General features: G+C 35.8%; 1 protein-coding gene across 1 annotated transcript in view; it reads left to right on the top strand.

The window, feature by feature from the left end:
• CSMD3 (CUB and Sushi multiple domains 3) overlaps nucleotides 1-20617 on the top strand; it is a gene marked incomplete at its 5' end in the record, with an annotated part of 537637 nt that overhangs the window by 411969 nt on the left and 105051 nt on the right. The window contains 9 exons of the mRNA XM_083360336.1: nucleotides 1025-1143; nucleotides 2102-2171; nucleotides 2810-2926; nucleotides 3742-3951; nucleotides 5464-5652; nucleotides 7167-7344; nucleotides 9609-9754; nucleotides 10717-10797; nucleotides 13782-13895. Of these exons, the coding sequence (XP_083216462.1) occupies nucleotides 1025-1143; nucleotides 2102-2171; nucleotides 2810-2926; nucleotides 3742-3951; nucleotides 5464-5652; nucleotides 7167-7344; nucleotides 9609-9754; nucleotides 10717-10797; nucleotides 13782-13895 (1224 nt within the window). The remainder of the gene's footprint in view (nucleotides 1-1024; nucleotides 1144-2101; nucleotides 2172-2809; nucleotides 2927-3741; nucleotides 3952-5463; nucleotides 5653-7166; nucleotides 7345-9608; nucleotides 9755-10716; nucleotides 10798-13781; nucleotides 13896-20617) is intronic.

Genomic DNA, 20617 nt, shown 5'->3' with positions numbered 1-20617 from the left:
CTTACATGCAGAGGACTTTGAACATGAGAGTATAAAAATAGTTTGCGTAGCTCAGTAAAAGGTTTGTCATGCAACATATGGATTTTTGAAATACATTTTAAAATCCAGGATTTTTTTATTTATCTTTCATTTTATCCTGTGAACAACCTTTGGCCAGCTGTCCTTCCTAGTAGCAATTGTTAAAAAATATAATAAATGGTTAGAAGCAACATTTTATAACCCTCTTGCTGAGACAAATCATGGATGGGTTGTAGGTTTGATCTCTGAGCTTGGCAATTTGGCTGCAAAGCTCGGAGATCAAATCTACAGCCCCACTACCAACCCGATCATGGGGATAATACAATGGTCATAAGTGGAAGTGCAGGTCGTAAGTCACTTTTTTCAAGATGTTGTAACTTTGTACTGCTGTTAAGCAAATGGTCATACGTCAAGGACTATCTGTACTTTGCTTTCATACCGCTCTGTTATAATTTACTTTTTCTCTTGAAACCCCTAATTTGTAAAAATAAAATCATATTTCAACTGTACTTAGGTACAGATGGTAATTAGTCTTCTTCTTTGTCCATTGTTCTACATTTAGCTTTTTTCCCTTTCCCAAGGCAATATCATGCACTTGGCTTTTGTTGATGGATTTTGAAAGTCTCTGAACGAGATAGGAATCCAATATACTTGTATTCTGCTAACTCTGAGAATAGTCTCTTAAACCTTTACAGTAAGACTTGTGAAACTTCTAGAACAGGGGTGTCAAACTGCTGGTCCATGGGCTGGTTGCATCATGTGGAGGCCGCGCCCACTCCAGCTCCGGCAATGCACAAAAAGTCGTGATACGACACGTCATGTGACGTGAGGAGTTTGGCCCTGTGTTCTATAAGGTAGACAGTTTTCAATAATGCTATATTATTGTCTTACTGACTCAATTCTCCCTCGGTATGGGGACTTTGTTAATATTCTGCTTTTATGTCAGAATCTGCATAACAAAGGATAAATTTATTTTGTCATTGTTAAGTTTTTTAACTTTCCACAGCTATAGGTTTGGACTCCTGTCCTGAACCACAGATCCCAAATAGTGGAATTAAGATTGGAGACAGGTACATGGTGGGAGATGTCGTTTCCTTCCAGTGTGACCAAGGATATTCTCTCCAGGTAGATTTTTTTTTTCAAATTCATGTGTATTATTCATTTCTAACTAAGATATTATTGTTTCTGTAATCTAGCCAGAAAGTAAAAACATTATTGTCCTGAATCTTTGGGAATATCAATAGTAATTCAGGAAAAGAAACATGGATGAATACAGTGTGTAAATTATAGGTGCAGAAGGAAGATAAATTAGGGTCTATTAAAATTGTTTTATGTTTATATTTATTGAGTTTCTTTCATATTCTTTCTTCCATTTCTATCTATAATCTGTCTGTCTGTCTATCTATATCTATCTGTCAAACATCTATTTCAAAACATTTCTCTTTCTCACCAAGTTAAAGACATCAACATGTCCAAAGCATTCACCAAGAATCTGATATTACTTGTTGGAGCCTTTAAATCATCATTAGTTCTATGTCTGTTTGTGTATGGTTTTGTTTTGTTTTGTTTTAATGAAGATCATTGTATAATTGTTGTTTCCAGATCCTTAAATGAAAATGTAGTTTGGAATGTGAAGGTCATACATTACATGATTCAGAGAAGAACATCTGATCTGTTGCCATACGATAGATAAGAAAACATTAGCTATTATATCCACATGATTATGCTACATATTCCATCAATTCTGCACCATCACTAGTCTGTGTTCTTTGCCATTTGGCATATACATTAAAATTCAGTAAAGCAACATTGTCTATGTAAATAGCTCCCTAGCTAACAGGACCAGAGTTTGGAAGCATACGAGGCGTCCAACGGAGGTTTTTGTGCCAATGACTTGCTGAGGTTGCTGCAGCCAAAGCAGACCATAATTGGCCATGTTAATGAGACCTTGCCAGACAGTTTGGCTCCCAGGTTTACATCTCAGGATGCAAATTGTGATACCATTTTATTGTTATGCATGATAAAGTCCAGCACAGAACTGACTGTTAATTTGATAATTTTAAAATGTTTTGTCATTTTACAGGGACATTCACATATCACCTGCATGCCTGGACCAGTGAGAAGATGGAATTATCCTATTCCAATTTGCTTAGGTATATCTTCCATATATAAAGTAAAAAAAATAGGATATGGGACAACTAAACATGCATTAGAAATTTATTTGTGAGTTTTATAGTGTCTTGATGGAATGATGGAGGAAGTTCTGTGATGTGAACAGAATACATTGCATTAAAAATGCTCAAATAGTTACATTTTTTTCAAAAGATAAATAAAAACATTGTTATGACTCAAGTATGATACATTATGAAATACAAAAGGAGTCTATAGCATAATAAAGAGTAGGAAGTGCTCTGTTCAGTATTTCAACCACTTTCCCTGTTATGCTATTTCATATTCTACTCCCTACCCTACTTGAACCTTTTCTACCTATGTATCACTTGCTCAGACAGGCCAAAACTGGATCAAAAGAATAAGGAGCAATAGATGCTTCTGTCCTCGGACACTTGCATAAACTGAGTTTTGAGTGTATTTCTTTAAAATGGTGTTCTAAAACTTGGCCATTTTGAAATGTGTGGACTTCAACTACAAGAATTCCCAGCCAATATTCTCAGAATTCTGGAAGCTGAAGTCTACACATCTGAAAATGGCTAAGGTTGAGAAACACTGCCTAAGAAGCTAAGAAAAGAGAACATAGTTTAAATGAGCTTTTTTTCCAACCTCTCATTTGTAGCACAATGTGGTGGTTCCATGTCAGACTTCAGTGGTGTGATCCTTAGCCCAGGATTTCCCGGGAATTATCCTAGTAGTTTGGACTGTACATGGACCATCAAGCTGCCTGTTGGGTTTGGTATGTCTTATTCCATTTACTACCATTTAGCAGAAATGAAGCCCTAATGATCCTCATTTAAAATTTGCCATAGCACGTACACTTTATTCACCAAGTTAGTTCTTCTCACCATGCATGGTTGAAAATGAATTTATGCTGAAATTGTTTGGAGCATCCAGCTTTATGTTGTGTGTGTTCATTTGAAGGAGTTTTTCAGGGCTTCAGAGCAATCTTCCCTTAAGAGTCAGGTATATCAGAAACTGGAATATTTTGAATGTAAGAACATTAGAAAAGCCCTACTGTAGTAACCCATAGGCATATCTACTATTATTAGACACACAATGGACAACTTAGATCAGTTTCTCAACCTTAGCTACTTTAAGATGTGTGGACTTCTAGAACTCCCCAGCCAGAGAGTCTACACATGCATTTGGGGTTTATTGAGCTACTGGTGTTGGCAGTGGCAATGGCAGTGGCAAGGTGTGTGGACAATTTGTGTACTTTCCAAGTAGGATACATTTGATTAGTAGAACATTTCTGAAGGTACAAAGCTCCAAGAAAATGAAACATTGCTTATGGCACTGTTTCATATTAGAGGGTTTTTGTTTTGTTTTGTTTTACTTTGATGTATTTATGCTTAATTTGATGTATTTATGGTGCAAGCCAAGCACCCCGCAGTTCAGCCCTGCGCTACAAATATTTTCTTCTAATGTTGAAAACAAACAGATGTTTGGTTTGGCAGTTTAGTCTAATAGTGCAGCATCTTCCTGGATTATAGTATTAATATTACAATGTTTAGATTTTATCCTTTTGGTTTTTTAAAACAATATTTTCAGGAGTGCATTTGCAATTTGTGAACTTTTCAACGGAGACAATCCATGATTACCTGGAAGTTAGAAGTGGATCACCTGACATTAGCACCGCCATTGGTAGACTCAGCGGTCCTCAGCTACCTTCTTCTCTTTTCAGTACAACTCATGAAACTAGCTTATATTTTCACAGTGATTATTCTCAGAACAAACAAGGATTTCATATTGTGTATCAAGGTGTGTGATAACCTCTACCTTTTTTGTTATAAATGTTATAATGTTACAAAAAAGCCGCATGACTAAAAATGGCAAAAAATATTTTTCGTATAAATATAAAGAATGGCTTGTTTTAGTTTGTTCTGTAGTGATTTCATTTAAGGAATCATAGGATAAAATAGAGTGGAATAAAATAGACCATTAAGTCCATTACCCCCAAATTATAGCATTATCAACAGATTGCAGTCTCATTTGTGTTTGGAGTGATCTACAATGTTACTTACTAATTATTTCTCATGGTAATTAGATCCACTATTTATGTTTGGGAGCATATAATTACAAAAAGACAGAAAACTATACAATGCTATGGTTGAAATAGTCAAAACCCCTCTCCACTCAAAAGAAGGAGTTTCTTTGAAACCTACACCCTTTCTGAGTTTGTTTTTCTTCAAGGTTGGCAGTTCTCATAACACACTAGGAAAATAGGTGATTTCAGTAGGTGAGCTTAAATAGGATTTCTCCCATAAATAAGTTGTCAGGTAGTGTGCATCCCATTGAATTCAATTCACTATTAATATATAAGCCCCAAAAGCTTTTTAAACAATGCATAGCTGTTGAACAGGGACTGGCAAGAGGGACACAGAACATTTATTTATCATTATTTCTTTTGCCAGTTTACATAAAATAACAATAGAATAAGTTAAAACATCTACTGATGAAATTAAAAACTATTGTAAATATTGCAATGTCACAATACCATGTGACTTATATCCTTACATTCAACAATGGGACCCCAAAATGAAAACCTCTATGTATGTGTGTGTAGGTATGCATGCATGCATGCATGAATATATACATGATGATTCTGAAAGTAGAAGCCATTTTAGAAAAGAATCTGAAGTGTGACCAGGAATTCAAAGCAAGCAAATGTCAAAGCCTTCATTAAATGTTAATGATTTTCTTTAAAGATAAAAATACCTTGGAGTTAAAATTGATTATATGGACAGCCATGTCATTTTCTTTATAATATGGCCAAAATGGTTTGCCATTTTCATTCTCTGAATGCTTTAAGCTTCCCATCTTGTCCATAGCTCTCTTATTCCTTGCTGCTTTCCTGGCTAAAATATTAACCAGGTTTAATGCTGCATAACTTCAAGCTGCGACAAGGTCAGCCAGGTGCTTCCAGATGCTGAGACTGAAAAAAGGAGAAGAACCAATACATTTATTTAGACAGTATTATATAGAATGTAGAATGTTCCCTGCAGGGGCTAGATCTGATCTCACCTTGAGAAAAAGCTCAGCCCTCAGTAGTGAAAAACATAGATAAGTAAAATGACTTCAATTCCATGATATCATTCAAATGTTTAAAAAAAAAACCAGTCTGAAGAGTTGGGATTAGGAATATACTGTGGTTATACTGTGTGAGTCCTGTGTTCATGTGTTAGAAAGAGAAGCACATATTTTAAGGGTGCTTAAAATATTTCTCAAGAAATACCTTTAATGTCTGTGGTACACTGACATTTTCCCCCCCAGCATATCAGTTACAAAGTTGTCCTGATCCACGTCCCTTCCGAAATGGATTTGTTATTGGAACTGACTTTACTGTAGGACAGACTGTTTCATTTGAGTGTTTTCTTGGATACACTTTAATTGGAAATTCAGCCCTTACTTGCCTTCATGGAATCAGTCGTAACTGGAATCATCCTCTTCCAAGGTGTGAAGGTATGTTTTCAATATAGATATATAGATATATATATAGATGATAGATAGATAGATAGATAGATAGATAGATAGATAGATAGATAGATAGATAATATTTTAAAAGACAGTATAGTCAACAGATTGAAAGCAGGATAGGGATTTATACAATAGTTAGGCTATTGAGCAACGGAATTATATACATGGAAATGTGAAAAAAATTGTTTAAGAGAAACAGCAAGTATTTCAAAATCTTGTCTTTGTTTGATTACAAATCATATTCATTAGTACTGCACTAGATTCATGGTATGCCCACTATTAAAATTTTATGTTACATTTTGTTATGTGCTATAAGCCAAGTACATATAAACTGTAGCAATTTCAGTCAGACTGACGTTGGCATTGGAAGCAGATTTATGAATTCTAAATTTATTATATTGCATGTAAGAAGGGGTAAGATCTCGTCTACATCCTATTTGTCTCTTAATTCTAATGTGGTTTTAAAATCTTAACCTGTGTACTTTTAATGTTTTAATATTTTAATTGTTTAATTTACATGAGCCTTGGTGGAGCAGTGGGCTAATGCCTCCTTAAGTAACACCAGCTGCCTGCAATTAGTGCAGGTTCGCATCCCACCAGGCTCAAGGTTGACTCAGCCTTCCATCCTTCCGAGGTAGGTAAAATGAGGACCCAGATTGTTGGGGGCAATAAGATGACTTTGTAATAATGCCGCTTGGGGTGTGTGTGTGAAAGCCCTAATAAGCAGGCATATACATAGAATGAAGGCTATTGCTAAGCTTGTAAGCCACCCTGAGTCTTCGGAGAAGGGCGGGATATAAATGGAATTAAAATTTTAAAAAAATTAAATTAAAAAAATAATAATTTGTTTTGAAACTTATAAGCCACCCAGAGTCACCTTATAAGGGAGATGGACAACATAAAAATAATTAAATGTACTGCTAGTACTTATCATTTTTCAGAGAGGTTTTTTTTTTCTTTCCATGTTTTGGTTTAAATGTCAAATATCAAAATGGTTTAATAATAAGAATGTACTTTTGAATTATATATAAGATATATCACTAAAAGAACATTGATTTATTGGGCATTGGGTGCAGCTAAAAAAAAATACTCTTCAAAGTTGAAACAACTTTGTGGCTCTAGATTTGCAGCCTTTAATTGATGATACATGTTCTGTTTCCCTTGATGAACAATTTCTGATGTTCTTTATGTTGAAAATTTTTCAATGTAATGAACTTTTTAATATTTTATGAAGTTAAGATATAATTGTAGCTTTTAAAAAAAGAGAGGGTTCCTAAAAATCCATAATATGTCTTTCAGTTTAGTTTTGTTCTCGGGGGGGGGGCTGTCTGTTTTGGGGTCAGTTGTGATTTGGGTTTGTTCTTTTTATACTAAAGCAATAAAATGTATTTTCCAATTATTATTTTTTTTTAAAAAAATGCATAAGCATTATGAAATCACCACACTTAACTTCCTTCCTCCCTTCCCTCCCTCCTTCTACTTCCCTTCCTTCCTTCCAGCTCTTTGTGGAGGAAACATAACTGCTATGAATGGTACAATATATTCACCTGGCTACCCTGATGAATATCCAAATTTTCAAGACTGCTTTTGGCTAGTAAGAGTACCACCAGGAAATGGCATTTATATCAATTTTACTGTTCTTCAGACAGAACCAATATATGATTTTATAACAGTCTGGTAAGCAAAAATTACCACAATTTCTTTATTATGCCATAAAGTCATGCATAAGAACAAGCAAAATTACTAAATACAAATTACTGTTTTGATTGATTTAACAGCTCAGGTGTTTGATGATTAAATATTGGTTTATTATTCTAAGTGTTCTATAGGAATGTTGTCCCAACTAGTTAACCATAAGCACAATGTTAATATTGTTCACTATAGCAGTTAGGGTTAGGGTTACAGTTAAGATCTGCTGCAATGTCTTTGAAAAATTTATCTCTGGGATTACATATTTATAAACTTGCATTATGAATTCTGTAAATTTATGTTCAAAAGACCAAACCTATTAATACATGATCACAGAACATAATTTACCTATTTGTGATAAAACACATTTAAGGTTGATACGTCACTGACATATATTTGTTTCTCTGAATTATTGGAGTTATTTTTCTGCTGTGTAAATGAATTTAAAAGATAACATGCCAAATGTTTCCTTATTTCAAATATATGAAATAAGAATAGTCCAAACATTATCTGTCTGTGTGTCTGTCTGTCTGTCTGTCTGTCTGTCTGTCTGTCTATCTATCTATCTATCTATCTATCTATCTATCTATCTATCTATCTATCTATCTATCTATCATGATTTTTTAATAATTGGAATATTAACATCTAGTTATTTAATGTGAAGGTTCTGATTTTCTATTTTTCTAATTCTATTAGATTTTGCAATGCAGCTTTATTATTAAAATTCATACAAAATATTTATTTTAAATGATAATCAAATATTTACACAATGATTACTAAACTAAAAAAAACACAGAACAAACTTGTGTTTGTAAATATGTTCATATTGCAAAAAACAAGATGTAAATTAACAGGGATAACCAATTTCTGAAGTTCAATAAAACATATTCAGATTGCCATTGGTTTAGATGGCTTTGAAAAGATAGCTTGATTAATGGTAGACGTCTTTGAACAGCTTTTTCTGGACTCCTCCATAATTATTTGACTGGCCACTGGGAAAACTAATACTAGTGATGCCACACAACACATTTTATTTTCTGTAAATTTCTTAATTAAAACCAATTGTCCTAGCAGTATTTAAAGCAAAATAGTGTTTATTTTCATATTTTTAAAAGCACATTTGAAAAGAGAGGGGAGGGGAGGGGAGAAGACTAGAGTAACTGCATCTGCTTGTTTCTTTCCATATCACTAGGAGTAGTAATTGATGAAAACCTTTGCCCTTTATTTTATTTTTAAGGAAATTAATTCAGCAAAAGAGAAGAACTTTTCAAGCATAAACAGACAAACTTTATATGCATTACTAAATTGATAAAAATTGCAATATATTATAGATTCATAATTGTAAAAGACATAATATTATTTTCATTCAAAAATTAACATCTGTATTTCAGTGCATTCCACCTTCACATAAAAAGTCTAGCAACTATATAAACATAATTTTCAGAATCTTAAACATCTATAAAATATATTAGAAAAATCACATGAATTCTTGTATGTGCTATATGAGTTTGTGTGTGTGTGTGTGTGTGTGTGTGTAAAATACCATGTATCATATCACATAATGGAAAAAAGTATGAAAAGTTCAAACTACTATAAATCCCACATTTGAAACAAGGGGGGGAAAATATTATATTTACCTTCCTAGAGACTTCAAGACACAGTAGCCAGAGCAAAATTAGTAAATAATTATTCCTACAAGTAGAATATGTCAGGGTTAACAAAAATAGGTATAAGCAAAAATAATGGAGTGGGACTTTATTTTAGATAATGCAAACAATGGTGTGTTCAGTCTAGGCTGTTTGCCCTGTACGATGATTTATTAGTTTTATTTATTTGGATTCCAAACAAACTGATTGTGCTTTTCAGGAACTATCTCTGCACATCTGTTGATGTACATCTGTACATTTCAGCTCAAGTTCCACTGTAATGAAAAAGAAAAGTAATGTAAAGGCAAAGAGATGTTCTCTATGAATTTAGTCTCTTCTGAATTAGCAGATAGAATAACTTGTTTTCTCGCTTTCATTTTACTTGTGATGTGCCTTGAATGTTTACTTAAAGCAAATTGAAATTTAACTGTGAAATTTGTTTCTTCTTTCTTTCTTTCTTTCTTTCTTTCTTTCTTTCTTTCTTTCTTTCTTTCTTTCTTTCTTTCTCTCTTTCTCTTTCTCTTTCTCTTTCTCTTTCTCTTTCTCTTTCTCTTTCTCTTTCTCTTTCTCTTTCTCTTTCTCTTTCTCTTTCTCTCTTTCTTCTAGGGATGGACCTGAGCAAAATTCACCTCAAATTGGTCAATTTAGTGGCAACACCGCATTGGAATCTGTTTACAGCACCTCTAATCAGGTTCTAATAAAGTTCCACAGTGATTTTACAACAAGTGGCTTCTTCGTCCTTAGTTACCACGGTTAGTGTTGCACACCTAAAGGATGTGCGTGCATGTGTATTCTTTTATTTTTTTAAAATAATAAACACAAAGGACATATTCCTAGTTAGAATGGTAAATGATTTCTGCTTAACAGTAATAATTGCATGACAGTAAACATCAGGATTTATAAGAAGGCCAAGAGAGAATGAGAATCCAATTACAGAGCAGGGCAAACTTTGTACCTGAAATAATCCATTGGCACTGAGAAAATCCCCATCAATCAATTGTAAAAGGCAGCTTTACTAGGAATAGCTGAATGTTTTGTGATGATACCTTTAACACCATCAAACAGCAACATCTCCTTATATCAGATCCTTGGGAAGGACTCAGTAGGTGGATAAAAATGCCAAATCCAGTCTAAGCATCTGGCTGAATGTGGAATGAACCATAATAATGATAAATTGATTTCTGTAACATACATTAAGAGTATAAGGAAGCAAGGGGAAGGAGGACAATACTTTGAAGGTCATCTTATTTCATCTTTTGTTCATTACAAAATATATAATATAGTATTTATTTATAAAAACACTGAGCTTTTTAATAAATAATAGATGCTGTAATATGGAATGCAGTACGGAGGTCCAAGTTTGACGTAGCTTTTAAGCAGCACATATTTGGAACATATATTTGTTCAGACCAACAGTTGTGAATCTAATTAATGGGACTGCTATCTAGCACATATTTTACTAATATATGTTAAATATACCAACAAGCATCAATAAAGGTGTTTGTCATAAACATTATGAAATAGATGCGTATGTTCCCTACAAAACCATAAAACCGTATAAACCTAATAACTTGTCTTAGACTTCTGTAAAGTGTTAGATGCAAGCTAACTTGCCTGAAATTTCTTGTATCTTTTTTTTAACTTTCTATGTGCTTATTGTTATAATGTAAAGGGGAATGGTTTGTTAATTGGAATGTTTCTGCTGCTTTCATAGCATATCAACTTCGAGTGTGTCAGCCTCCATCTAGTATACCAAATGCTGATGTTCTGACTGAAGATGATGAATTTGAAATAGGTAAAGTTAATATTAATGTAGACAACTTCTGTTAAATTCCAAAAAAAATACCATATTTAACATATGTGTCCGTATACGTGGAAGTTCCTACATTTAGTTTTTCTATGATATATGTAAATAAATGACATGTGTATATGGATATATCTAAATGAGGAACATAGGATCTCCTATAATTACAAGGATTCATTTTTATTTAACAACATTTATTAGTAAAGTCATAAACATTTTAACTGTCTACATGTTTTGGATTTATTTTCATTGGATTTATTTTCATGGGATTCAAGCATTCCTAAATGTAGCATCATTAGAAAATGTTTAAAAATTTGACAGTTTGTGTCCTAATATGTCATGATGCATGATGCATATCTATGCATAAGATGTAGACAATGTGTTTGTTATAACAGTGTATTTGTTATGTCCAAAAGCTACAAAAATGTATGTAAAAATTATAATGTACAACTACAGATGATGTCTTACACATAATCAGTGATACCCAATTATATAGAAGGTAAGTTTGTCAATTCTGACAAAATTGGGACACAGAACAAATTTAAGTGGATAAATGAGACTTAAAAACCAAGTAAGCATAGAATGGACTGGATGGATAAAGTGGAAGAAGGAAAGAGAGTAATAAAAAAGGGCTAGCAGAAAGATCTGGTTTTGGTCATCTTAGCTTTTAAATTATGGCTACTAAATATACATTTTTTGCATGTATGTATGTCTATATATGTTTGCCCAGGTGTAAACTAAATGCAAATTTATTTTAGACTATCTCTAGGTAGCTCCACTGATTCTTAGTCTATACCAGTAATATCTTTCCCCTGGCAGTATGAACTGTTGCTTTTGTTGTTGTCACTAAATTAATCATCTGCTTCTAGCATCTTCCTGTATCACTGCTCTCCAATATAGGTGCCATCTTGCTTTAACTGAACAGCTGGGATGATGACCTTCAAGCTTTAGGTGACTCTGTTGTGAATATATACTCTTGACATACTCACCCAATGTTCTTTGCTCATCCCTTCCAGCGATAGCTCCACTACCAACACCATAATGAGGCAGCATAAAAAATTCACGAACGATGATAGCTAGCTAGATGGATGGATAGATAGATAGATAGATAGATAGATAGATAGATAGATAGATAGATAGATAGATAGATGGTAGAGAAAGAAAGACAGTCATATTTTTCTTTTCCCAAATCAAGAGTTCTTAATACTCAAATTGGTTGTAGGGAAAAACTGTATTTTCTATTTTTAAATTGCTCACACACCTGGAAGTAATTTTAGCTATTCAGTGCTAATTTTATCAGTAACAAAACTCCAACAAGACATCCTATTCTGAAATTCCCCATACATATATCCAAAGAGCCCTTTTCTATTTTTACCATATCTGTACTTTATATTTGTATGGTCCCACTGAGATACTTCAGTTGACTGCTCTTATAAAACCTTTTGCACTCTGTGGCACTCTTCATCTGACCAACAGGGTTTGACTATGATCCTAGACAGCAAGATGTGCAGATGGAGGAGACAGACATATTCAGCCCGAGTCAACTTGATGTCTATTACCTGGCTAAATGCTCAAGACTGTTTTCCTTAAAATCAGTTTGCTTGTTCAATCAGATGTTCACTTGCTGTAAAGGAAATGAATCTGCCGCTTGTGTGTACAGCCATTTCAGACTGTGTTCTTTTTAAAGGTGTTGAAGCTAAAGTAGAATTCACAGGGAAATATTCAAATGTGTGGAAAATAGAATATTGCTAAATACTGCCAAGTACCACAGCTCTGCAAAGAATTGAAACAAGGTTGTTGTGGTTTTTCCCCCCAAATGATAGTTGAAACAGCTTCCCTAGAAGCATGAAAGTAGCCATATACTCTGAAACATTTAAATGCTTGAGTAAATTCTTCAGAAAATGTTTCCTTGATTGTCTGTGCATACTTTTGTATGCACAGAGAACATTTCTGTTCAGAGCAAGGAAGCAAAGGTGCTATGCAAGCACAGTTGTGCAGAGCATTCACAGATTTCCAGAGGATGTGCTGCTTAAATGCCTTAAAGAGGGATGTTTCACTCAATAACATGTTCTGCTATAAGTGCCTTTCTAATGCATTGCATTATCCTATCAATTCATTCATAGTAATTAACAGTAACTTCTATAGAACAGTTCATGTATTTAATTCCTTCAGTTTCAATTATAAAATGCATTCATTAACATATATATAATGTATTGAAAGACTAGATGGATGGATGGATGGATGGATGGATGGATGGATGGATAGGTAGGTAGGTAGATAGATAGATAGATAGATAGATAGATAGATAGATAGATAGATAGATAGATAGATAGAGACAGACAGACAGACAGACAGACAGACAGACAGACAGTTTGACTGATTGATTGATTGACTGATTGATTGATTGATTCCAGGAAAAGTTACTGTACTTAGGAATGTTCAAAGTTCAAGTATCAAATGAATAAGGAAATATCTAGAAAAAATAATCACCAACTAAGAAATATAATGTAATAAATTACCTTTGGAACCTGACTTTTGGTAACCTACTTATCTACCAGACTATCGTGGGGAAAAACAAACTATATATGTGGTTATGAAGAGTCAATACCAACCTGATGGCTATTATAGATATATAATAGCTGAAACTAGCAATAGAAATAAGGGAACTAGATGCCCTTTTTAATTACTGAAATAACTAGAACAAAATATAAAGCTCTTTAACTCCACAAAGTCACAATCATGTAAATGTGTGAGTCACGCTAATAGCATAGCTGGCATGAAATGACAAATTAGATAGCTTATTTGCCACATCATTTCCTCTGTCTAATGGAACCTATTTGTACTAGTGGTCATTTTCACATTACATATGGTGAGAAACATGGTTCGTTAATCAATGGTATTGTCAACACTGAAAAGTCCCCATTAATTGGTCTTTAACTACAGTCTTTTCTCTTTTCCTCCTTTTTATTACACAGGGGACATAATAAGGTACCAGTGTCTACCAGGTTTTACATTAGTTGGTAATGAGATTCTGACTTGTCGACTAGGAGAGAGATTGCAGATGGATGGCACACCACCTTCTTGCCAAGGTTTTAAACTTTTTTTTTAAAAAAAGAAGTCTTTTTAGTATATATTTGCTTACTTTGATGTCTTGCATGAACTATTTAGTTAGCATCAATAAATAACAGGTGCGAGTCATATATATATATATATCTAATGGGAATACTGACTAAGTTTGATTGGATGTTGAGGAATATCCAGAGAGCAAATGTGAACCATTCCTGAAAGCATTTATTCAAAAGTGTTTTTATGTGCATTGTCTTCTTATTTCCTTTCATTTCTCTTACCCTGTGCTATGGGTAAAAGAACAGGAGTGGTATTGCAGCCATGATCTTCTCAATCATAATATATGGCTGTTAAAACTGGACGATCAGAAACAGTGAATGATGAAAATGATAAATCTGTGTTTCTGGAGAGAATTGTTGAAGATCAAAAAGAGCTAATCATAAAATACCAGACCCAGTAAAATCAACTTGTTCACTGGAACACTAATAATAAAGATAAAGCTTAAATATTAGATAAATACTGTAGAAGTAGAAACTTTGAAGAACCTGTTTGGGAAATCTGAAGGCAATCAAGAAAGAATCTGTCAAAGATGAGATGGCTGGCTATAATTACTGATGTCAAAGCACAAACTTACAAGACTTCAAAGTAGCTGACAGACAATAGTGAATAATGTCCATTAAATCATGAGGAGTCAGAAGTGACTAAACAATTGAGTGACCAGGTGACTAAGATGTTAGACAAGGATTAGAAAGATCCATGACTGAACTTCATATGTAGACATGAAAGCTCACTGAATGACTTTGGGACAGTCCTTATATTTCAGCCAGACTTATTTCTCATAGTTGTGGTGGATTCAGATTGAAAGAGGGAGAAACCAACTTGACTTCCAGAAAGAAAGTCTGGCTATAAGTCTAACATATAGCAAATAATGAATATCCACAAATGGAGGAACTATGTTTAAGGAAAAATAGCACAGCTATGCAAACTAACAGCAAATTAAATTCAGATCAGGATGTTCTAGGCTGACATCAGCTGTCCTTTAGTTTTTATGGTACAAATAATACAGACTTCTTTTCTTTCCAGAGTGCACCATGAAATTTTATTCATTTGATAGTTTTGATAACTTGTTTATTTCAAATGCCACTTGATCCATTTCAATCAAAGCAATAACTAGCCATTTGTGGGAGGGGGAGATGCTATTTAGCAAAAACTTTCCAAAACGTCTTGAGACAATTTGTATTTTTCCTTTGAAAAGTGTATCAGTTCAATTAATGAATGAACGAACGAACGAACAAATGAATGATCCACCAAGGGATTGCAATTGCTCATGTTCTATCATCCCATCCTATCCCTGAGTGGAAAAGCAAGGAACTTGCAAGTTTCCATTAAAAAATAATCCATGGTTATTTTTGAGTAAACCAATTTAAGGTAACTCAAGTCATGTAATAGTTAGGGTCAGAAGTAAGGTATCTATGAACAGATCAGAAGTTTCCTAACCATTCATTTTTTATATCTTTTTATTAAATGTATTTTATTAAATTCAAAAGATACAGAAAAAAATACATTTTTATTAAATGATAATAAGTTAGAATACAGACTTAGTCTATTGTCACTTAATGCATAAGGTTCTTGAACTCATAGGTATTCGTCATTCTTAATACCTTTAATTGAAACTGCCGAAATCTGGAAATTACTACTCCTTTTATTAGAAATATTGACCTTTTGAACATATTGCTAAGACTCCACACCTAGCAACTCAATTAAAGATAAGTCATAATCAGTTTCTAAATCTCTAATAAAAGAATAGTTGCTATTTTGTTCTCATTTTAGTCTTTCATAAAATATACATAGAGAGGTAAAAAAAACACTGAAGAAGCTGGTGTTGTGTCTGGCTCGCCTAAAGCAATCAAATCACTCTGAAGATACAATATAATTTTATTTGCATGCAAACCTTAATGGCGTACCCTGGATTGCCAGCAAAGATGATTAGCCCTCATGAAAAGCAGAACCAGAGCTTATATACCTTTGGCCTACTACATTGCAAACAGAAGACAAAGAAAAAAAGTCAGACACCTTGGAAATTACAGTTCATGGTGGAGTGCTTTAAATATACTTGTCCATTTACGCCCTCATACTAGACTAGACCTAGTATATTTGACATATATTGGTGAATATAAATAATTAGCTTTATGGATTCTTCTACCTGTTGCCATTCAAGATCAATTCAGCTTGTTGTGAATTTTGCCTTACAACAATAATTGAAGCAGTTCCTATCTATGGGGGGAAACATCTCATAGGTTTCATAGTTCAGTTTACAGCCATTGTGTGGGTACCTTTTACCATTGATCACAACTATTTGTATCAGTGCAACGTCATGTGGTCACACAGAGAGACGGACACTGGAGCTGGGTAGTAACTTCTTTATTGGATCAGGAATGAAGCTGGGGCAAAGGGGTTACCTGGCGTCTATTTATACCTGCCCAGGTGAATCGCAACCAATAGATTCAAACCTGGGCTTCCCGCCAGTGCAGGTGGCCAATGGATTTAAACCCTGGCTTCCTGCCAGAGCTGACCATGCCCTGGGGCTGTCAACGACTTGCTCTATTCAGCCTTTCCCGCCAAAAGCGGTTGTAGCCTGGAGCTGTCCAGCCCCCTGCTGTGCTGACATCCTGTGTATGCTTAAGAGCATACACTACAATCAGCATCAGAAACATATATGATAATGGGCTTCAATTATGCATGAGTTGACCACCATTTTGACTTTTTAAAAATCTTTATTCCACCCTCAGCCCAGAAACTGCTGTCCCCCTCATCTTTCTCTATTGCAGAGCAGAAGCATTATAGAACACAAAAAAGTAATTTCTTCAAGAGCGAGAGCGAGAGTCAAATATTATTTATATTCATCTGCATATTTCACCAAACATATGGTGCTAATAGATTTTCAATCTAGAGTTGACATAGTTGTTGTTCTTTCTTCAGTTACCATATTGGTGATAGTAGAAAAACAGGTAATATTCTACCTGTATTAGGACTAACATTCAATTAAGCACTAAAGGGAATTATGTTTAAATTGTCAAATGTTTAATTTTAAAAAACTATGTTTAGTTGTGAATAGCTTTACTATTAAACGGCTAGGCATTTTATGAAAAATATGCACATTCTCTTAACTTCTTTTTTTTAAAGTACACATTATCTAGGAATTGTTTATTAATCCATTTATTTAGCAAGGTTTAATTATTATATTCCCAAAGGATAAAAATAAGATAAGCCACTGAAATACTTGAATAGCACATCATTACACAAAGAGCAACACATAACTTCTGGGGCAGAGAATTCTTTTCTTTTTCTCTTCAAATTATGCAGGCATGTCTAGAAATGAGAAAAGAAAACAATACCAGAGAAAAAAAATAAAATCCTGTTTGGCAGACTTGGAAATAGCTCCATTTGTTTTCACACACAAAGCATGCTAAGCGTATGCTAAATAGAGAGACAAAAAGAGGAGGCAAGCTGCTCAGTTGATCAATGATCAACTTGCTCAGCTGGAAGGAAATTCTATTAAATTTACGGAAGTTTAGTTAAGTTTTGTGGTGCCTGCTTCTGGAATGAGTTTTCTTCTGAGATCCATATGGCTCTCACCTTGACAATGTTCTGGAGGATATTAAGGCCCTGATTGTCCCAGGATATGCTATCAAGTTGACCATTTTCTATGTAGATTGTTCATTTTCTTTAATCTGTTTCTTATACAGGTAGTCCTTGACTTATGACCAAAATTGAGCCCAAAATTTCTATTACTAAGTGACAGTTTGTTAAGTACGTTTTGACCCATTTTACAACTTTCCTTGCCACAGTTAAGTTAGTAAGATGGTTGTTAAATGAATCTGGCTTCTCCAAGGTCCAGTGATACTGCAACTGTCATAAATATGGGTCAGTTGCTAAGTATCTGCATCCTGATCACATGACCATGGAGATGCTGCAATGATGTGAAAAATGATCATAAGTCACTTCTTCCAGCACAATTGTAATATCAAACAGTCTCTAAATGAACTGTTGTAAGTCAAGGATTACCTGTACTGTGAACTGCCCAGAGTCAGTCTGGATCTGGGAGCACCTAAAATCAGTTAATTAAAGCTTGAAATTTACATATATGGGTAGAGAGATTCTAGGAACTGATAAAATACACACCTGCTTTAATGATTCAACAAAAGTTAATTCTTGCACTCTTCTGAATGTCCTTTGCACAGACCCAATAGTATGATAAGCACTGAGCATCTTAGTGTCTTCACATAGCCACCTTCTACGAGGTGGAGAAGGACAAGGAATCATCTACAGTATATACCAAATCCTTTATGTAGTTAATTAAATTATCCATATTGGGGGGAAAACCCTTTCTTTTTCAAGTCTTTTAAGAGATTGAAAGATGACTAGCACTGACAATATTATCTACTTTAGGTAATGAAACATCTGCAAGAAAACCACCAAGCTCAAAGAGCACCAAGAACTTCTCACTGAAAGACGTAATTTACTTTAACCATGTAAACTATTTGTCAGTTCAGTATCAAGTTCAGACGCAAAAAGTGACTAAGGCCAGGATCCATTTTATCAGGGGAGGCAAATAATAAACCTTTATTGTCAAAGTACAACATGTGTACATTGAGATTAGCTGAGCCTCCCCCCGTGCTCTCTCCCCCCAACACACAGTGACAACAAACCCTCCATCCCACCACACTATGTGAACCAACTACACCACACACCGGCCTCCCAAGTCAATTCTGCATAAGATTATGTCCCATTTAAAAGCCTAACAGCCCACGGATAAAAGCTATTTTTCAGCCTGTTGGTACAATGCAAGAACTAAGGAGTAAAATGGTTTCTTAAGGCACCAACTTTTCTCCTTGATTTCCCCAAAGTGTAGATTTACAGACCCACAAAGGATATTGATAGTCAATGAATGCTGCATCCCTGTTCTACATGAAGTGACAACTATTTGGAAGAGTTTAGCTTCTCTTTATTTGATACATAATCAGATATACTAGGATAAAAATGCATCATTTCAGAAAAGAATATCTAAAAAATGGGAACACATTTCATTTCATTTCATTTTCATTTTATTAAATTTATATGCCGCCCTTCTCCCTGAGGACTCAGGGCAGCTCACAACAATAAAAATTAAAAAACATAGAGTAAAAAATGTAAAAGAGAATTAAACAATAAATGCAAAATTACAAAACAATTTAACCCAGTAAAAGCCTAATTAAAAATCGTAGTCAGTCCAGGCCCACTTGTTTGAACAACCAGGTCTTCAGGTCACAGCGGAAGGACCGAAGGTCAGGGGCCGTCCACAGCTCCGGAAGCAACTGATTCCAGAGGGTCGGTGCACCCACAGAGAAGGCTCTCCCCCTGGGGGTTGTCAGCTGGCATTGCCTGGCCAACGGAACCCTGAGGAGGCTGACTCTGTGGGAGCGAACCGGGCGATGGGAGGTTGACAATGGCAGCAGGTGGTCTCGCAAGTGCCCCGGGCCTAAGCCATGCAGGGCTTTAAAGGTTATTACCAGCACCTTAAATCGCATTCAGAGGGTAACCGGAAGCCAATGCAGCTCACGCAGGAGTGGTGTAACATGGGAGTACCGAGATACTCCCATAAGCACCCGCGCAGCCGCATTTTGCACCAGTTGAAGCCTCCGGGTGCTCTTCAAGGGCAGCCCTATGTAAAGAGCATTGCAGTAATCCAGGCGAGAAGTGATGAGGGCGTGGGTGACTGTGCATAGGGCATCTCAGTCCAAAAAGGGGTGCAACTGACGCACTAGGCGAACCTGTGCGAAGGCCCCCCTGGTCACAGACGTTAGATGATCTTCCAAATTAAACCGTGAATCCAGGAGGACACCCAAGTTGCGAGCCCTTTCTGAGGGGGGCAATACCTCCCCCCCATCGAAAGAGATGGAACTTGTTGGACAATACGAGATGCCGGTATCCACAGCCACTCGGTCTTGGAGGGGTTAAGCCTGAGCCTGTTCCTTCCCATCCAGACCCGCACTACCTCCAGGCACCGGGACATCATGTCAAGGGCATCACTGGGTTGGCTTGGGGTGGAGATGAACAACTGGGTATCATCGGCATATTGGTGATACCTCACCCCAAAGCCACGGATGATCTCACCCAGTGGCTTCATATAGATGTTAAACAGGAGGGGGGAGAGAACCGACCCCTGAGGCACCCTCATGGCCTCAGGGTAGATCTCTGTCCCCCTGCCAATACAAACTGCGAGCAGCCTGAGAACCACCATAAAACAGTGCCTCCCATTCCCAACCCCTCGAGCCATCGCAGCAGGATACCATGGTCGATGGTATCAAAAGCCGCTGAGAGGTCAAGTAGGACCAGGACAGAGGAACAGCCCCTGTCCCGGGCCCGCCAGAGATCATCCACCAGTGCGACCAATGCCGTTTCCGTGCTGTAGCTGGGTCTGAAACCAGACTGGTATGGGTCCAGATAGTCCGCTTCATCCAGGAATTGCGGGAGCTGACGCACCACAACACTCTCAACAACCTTCGTTACAAAGTGAAGGTTGGAGACAGGACGGTAGTTATTCAACAAGGCCGGGTCCAGAGAAGGCTTCTTGAGGAGGGGCCTCACCACTGCCTCTTTTAAGGCAGAGGGTAAGACACCCTCCATCAAAGAAGCATTAACAACTGCCTGGAGCCAGCCCCCGGTCACCTCCCAGGTGGCCGAAACCAGCCAGGAAGGACATGGG

The sequence above is a fragment of the Vipera ursinii genome (assembly GCF_947247035.1).
Source record: "Vipera ursinii genome assembly, chromosome: 3".
NCBI lineage: Eukaryota > Metazoa > Chordata > Lepidosauria > Squamata > Viperidae > Vipera > Vipera ursinii.
Note: the sequence above shows the minus strand (reverse complement) of the source record. Positions and strands in the feature narration are given on the sequence as shown.